Genomic DNA, 5,004 nt, shown 5'->3' on the forward strand with positions numbered 1-5,004 from the left:
TGTCTGATTTAGTGCTTAGTACAGATAAAATAACATTGTAGGCGACTTTAATATTCATGTAGATGCCGACAATGATGGCCTCAACAATGCATTCTGTTCATTATTAGACTCAGTTGGCTTCTCTCAAACTGTAAATAAACCACTCACTGTTTTAATCACACTGTTGATCTTGTTCTGACATATGGCATCGAAACTGAACACTTAATAGTTTTTCCCCATAACCCTCTTCTGTCTGACCCTTTTCTAATAACTTTTGAATTTCCATTAATGGATTATACTCTATGTGGGAAACAATTCCACTACAGTAGATGTCTATCTGGCAATGCTGTTACCAAGTTTAAGGAAATAATTCTGTCTTTATCTACTTCAGTGCCGTTTGCCAACACAGTGGAAGGAGGCCGCCTTACCTTTACTCCCACACAAATCGATAATCTTGTTGATAGTACTGCAGCCTTCCTGTGTAATACACTTGGTACCATTGCCCCTCTGAAAAATAAGGTGGTGAAACAGAGGAGGTTAGCCCCGTGGTACAGCTCGCAGCTCCGCTCCCTAAAGCAGGCATCACGAAAAATGGAAAGAAGGTGGCGGTCCTCTAAGTCAGAAGAGTTTTTCATAGCCTGGAAAGATAGTTTAATAACATATAAGAAAGCCCTTCATAGTGCCAGAACCGCATTTTATTCATCACTGATTGAGGAAAATAAGAACAACCCCAGGTTTCTTTTCAGCACTGTAGCCAGGCTGACAAAGAGCCACAGTGCTGTTGAGCTTAACATTCCCTTAGATCTCAGCAGCAATGACTTCATGAGCTTCTTTACAAATAAAATCACAACTATTAGAGAAAAAATTGGTCGGACCACTCCCACAGCTCTCGCAGATGTGCCATCTACTACAAGGGCTTTAGAAACATCTGTAAGACCTCATTTATACTTGGACTACTTCTCTCCTATAGATCTCTCTGAGTTGACTTCAACAGTTGCTTCATCTAAATCACAACATGTCTCCTGGACCCCATCCCGACCAGGCTGCTCAAAAACGTCTTTCCCTTAATTAGCACATCCATACTAGATCTGATTAACCTCTCTCTATTAACTGGCTATGTTCCACCGGCTTTTAAACTTGCAGTAATTAAACCTCTACTCAAAAAGTCTACTCTTGACCCAGGTGTCCTAGCTAATTATAGACCAATATCCAATCTACCATTTATTTCCAAAATCCTTGAAAAAGCTGTTGCAAAGCGGTTATGTGACCACTTGCACAAGAATGATTTGTTTGAGGATTGTCAGTCAGGATTTAGAGTCCATCATAGTACAGAAACCGCATTGGTGAAAGTCACCAATGATCTTCTCCTAGCCTCAGATAAAGGACTTGTCTCCATACTTGTCCTCTTAGATCTCAGTGCTGCTTTTGACACCATTGATCACAGCATCTTACTGCAGAGACTTGAACATGTTATTGGGATTAAAGGAACTGCACTAAGTTGGTTCAAAGCTTATTTATCAGAAAGATCTCAATTTGTTCATGTTAATGATGAATGTTCCACACAAACTGAAGTTAGTCACAGCGTTCCACAGGGCTCTGTGTTAGGTCCAATTCTCTTCACTTTCTGCTTATCCCGGTAGTGAAAGTGACTGTCGTGGCGCACAGCAATATTTGGACGGCGTTAAAGCGGAGTCTGAGGCACAGACTGCCACTCACAGTGATAAAGCTTGTGTTTCTGGTCATGGTGGTGCTTCAGCAGATTCAGACCCTGTGGAAAAGTTGCAAAAAGCGTCTGGTGTTTCAGTGAAAACTCATAGTTCTGGTTGTGGTACTGATTCTGCTAGTTCTGTGACAGGGAAGAAAAAGCATGTCTGTCACACAGCAGTGCCGGCTAGGACTGAAAGTGAATGTTCCAATGGGGACAGGAGTGAAGATGACAGGCTGGGCTACTGTAACTCTTTACTATCAGGATGTCCCAATAATTCCCTAAAAAGCCTCCCGTTAATCCAAAATGCTGCAGCCAGAGTACTGACAGGAACTAGCAAGAGAGATCATATCTCTCTCATATTAGTTTCTCTCCACTGGCTCCCTGTAAAATTCCGAATAGAATTTAAAATCCTTCTCCTAACATACAAAGCCCTTAATGACAAGGCTCCATCGTATCTTAAAGACCTCGTAGAGCCTTATCATCCTAACAGAGCACTTCGCTCTCAGAGTGCAGGTTTACTTGTGGTTCCTAGAGTCCACAGAAGTAGAATGGGAGGCAGAGCCTTTAGCTATCAAGCTCCTCTCCTATGGAACCAACTCCCAGTCTCAGTTCGGGAGGCGGACACCCTCTCTACTTTTAAGATTAGACTTAAGACGTTCTGTTCCTGTTATTTTTGTATTGAGGTTTTTTGCTCAGTATCTGATGTTTGTTTTTCTGTGTTTGTATACATGTTCCTGTGTGTTTAGCTGTATTTTACTTTGTATTTAAAGTGTGTTTGTGGGTGATATGGGTAATTTGTGTATTTTCCATTTGTAATTTTTAGGTATTTTCTGTTTCTAAAATGTGTGTATTTTCTGTGTGTAAAGGGTGTGTATTTATTGTGCTCTTGTCGCCTGTGTTGCAGAGCTCTCGTGGTCTCCGGCTTCAGGGAAGGAGCTCGGTGAAGTTAAACTCTCCATCTCCTACAAGAATGACAAACTCTTCATCATGGTCATGCACATTCGAGGCCTGGTCAGTGCAGCTCAGTGTGTGTCTTTGTACACATGTTTGTGATCAGTGTCGATTCAGCTGTGTAGTCGTGACTGTCAAGTGCTGGACACCAAACCCATCCATTGACCATATATAAAAACTGGACAAACCCACTGTGACTTCAACTGTTGGTTTTCTAAGAGCAGTTGTGAGGTTTAAGTCTGGCCGTCACCATATTGGTAGCGCTTAACTCCACTTGCTATGTCTAATCCAAAAAAGGGCAAAGAGGCAGAGCGTGAGTGAAGAAGATGCCTAGACAGCAAGTGGCCAGCCACTTATGGCAGAACCTTTCCACCTGTCACTCAAAGTGGCCACACCCTTAATTATGTGTAGCTTTTAGCCCGTTAATCTTAATTTTAACATGAAGTATATTGGGACTGACTCCCTTTTGGTGCCAACCTCAAGTGGCCATTCAAGGAACTGCAGGTTTTGGTACTTCCGCACTGGTGTCATTTCATGGTCTCGGAAGTTGCCGTTTGGTCCCATCACAGGGTTGGAAACATTAAACCAGAAGGATTAATTTTATGATTTTTCCAAACTGATTACATTTGCATGCACTCAGTCAACATCAGCGGAGTCACATGTTCTGGTACTGATGTGATGATTGGCTGTCTGAATGTGACGTGCTTACCTTTCAAATCCTGACCTTTCAAAACCTGGTACCTGCAGCAGCCCCTGCAGGATGGGACAGACCCAGACCCCTACGTGAAGCTCTACCTGCTCCCAGACCCTCAGAAGACCAGCAAGAGGAAGACCAAGGCAGCACGACGCACCTGTAACCCCACCTACAATGAGATGGTATGAACACTTCCTGTCAGACTGTGCTGGTATTTCCTGTTACACATGTTGATGATGCACTGTTACAAGTTAACATGACACTTCAGTTTATCTCCAGGACTGACTGGATGAATGGATAGACAGACAGGTAGATAGAAATCACATATTCAGGGAATACGAATAAAGGCTGGACTTTACACTAAAGCTAAATAGATAATTTTTAAAAAAAAGTTATAAATCAAACCATCTGTTAATGAAGTTACTTGCTGGTGTGCAGACAACTGCACCATTGTCAAAGTGAAAGTGTTTGTCATATGCTCAGTTAGGAAACGTGTTTCCCTGCACAATGAAATTCTTACTTTGCCGTCCACATGAATGCCAAACAATACAAAGTGAAATGTAAAGTAGATGAATAATAACAATCTAAGTTCAGCATGTGAAAGAAATATAATAAAAATACAATAAGAATACAATAAAGAGAAAATGTATATACCAGGGGTCGACAACCTGCGGTTCCGGAGCCGCATGTGGCTCTTCAGCCTCCTTGCTGTGGCTCCCTTCGGGGAGATGTGCTGAAACGCTTCGCTGCTTGTCTTGAACATGTGAAAACCTTCTTGGAAAGCAAAGGCCTCAGCTATCCCAAACTGGGAGACCTCGATTGGCTGGAAAAGTTTTATTTCATGATGGATATGACAAGTCACCTAAGTGCGCTGAATAAAAATCTCCAGGGAAAGGGAAGCACGGCCCCGCAGTTGCTGGAGGATGTTCTGGCATTTGAGCGCAAGATGATAGTGTTTGCCAGAGATGTACAGAGAGGTACGCTCGCTCTCTTCCCCTCCCTGAGAGAGTTCAAAGAGGAGAACAATCACATAAATTGTGATTATTTACACCTTGCAATTATGGCAATGCAAGCTTGCGAGTTCAGAAAGAAAAAACCCTCTGTCCTTCCCTGTCACACCGTGGACATCAACCCATCCCTGCCAAACATATCCGCATTCACAGAGATAAGTCAGCCCGATCTTGAAATTGAACTGGCCGACATAGCGGATAAAGACTTATGGGTATCCAAGTTCAAAAGCCTGACAGCAGATCTTGAAGAAGTCGCCCGTCAGAAGGCCAATCTCGCTAAACAGCACAAATGGAATGATATTGAAAACCTCCCCAAACCCGACAAACTTGTTTTTGAACCATGGAGTGCCATTCACAACACGTATGTGAACATGAAAAAGTATGCATTTGGAGTCCTGTCCATCTTTGGCTCAACATACTTACAGTGGGTACAGAAAGTATTCAGACCCCCTTAAATGTTTCACTCTTTGTTATATTGCAGCCATATGCTAAAATCATTTAAGTTCATTTTTTCCTCATTAATGTACACACAGCACCCCATATTGACAGAAAAACACAGAATTTTTGACATTTTTGCAGATTTATTAAAAAAGAAACACTGAAATATCACATGGTCATAAGTATTCAGACCCTTTGCTCAGTATTTAGTAGAAGCACCCTTT

General features: G+C 42.2%; 1 protein-coding gene across 2 annotated transcripts in view; it reads left to right on the forward strand.

The window, feature by feature from the left end:
• Positions 1 to 5,004, forward strand: part of pik3c2b (phosphatidylinositol-4-phosphate 3-kinase, catalytic subunit type 2 beta) — a 53,061-nt gene that overhangs the window by 41,803 nt on the left and 6,254 nt on the right. For both annotated transcript variants that reach the window (XM_020612134.1, XM_020612132.1), the window contains exons 31-32: positions 2,592 to 2,698; positions 3,386 to 3,514. In XM_020612134.1, the coding sequence (XP_020467790.1) occupies positions 2,592 to 2,698; positions 3,386 to 3,514 (236 nt within the window). The remainder of the gene's footprint in view (positions 1 to 2,591; positions 2,699 to 3,385; positions 3,515 to 5,004) is intronic.

The sequence above is a fragment of the Monopterus albus genome, unplaced genomic scaffold (assembly GCF_001952655.1).
Source record: "Monopterus albus unplaced genomic scaffold, M_albus_1.0 scaffold121.1, whole genome shotgun sequence".
NCBI classification, from domain to species: Eukaryota; Metazoa; Chordata; class Actinopteri; order Synbranchiformes; family Synbranchidae; genus Monopterus; species Monopterus albus.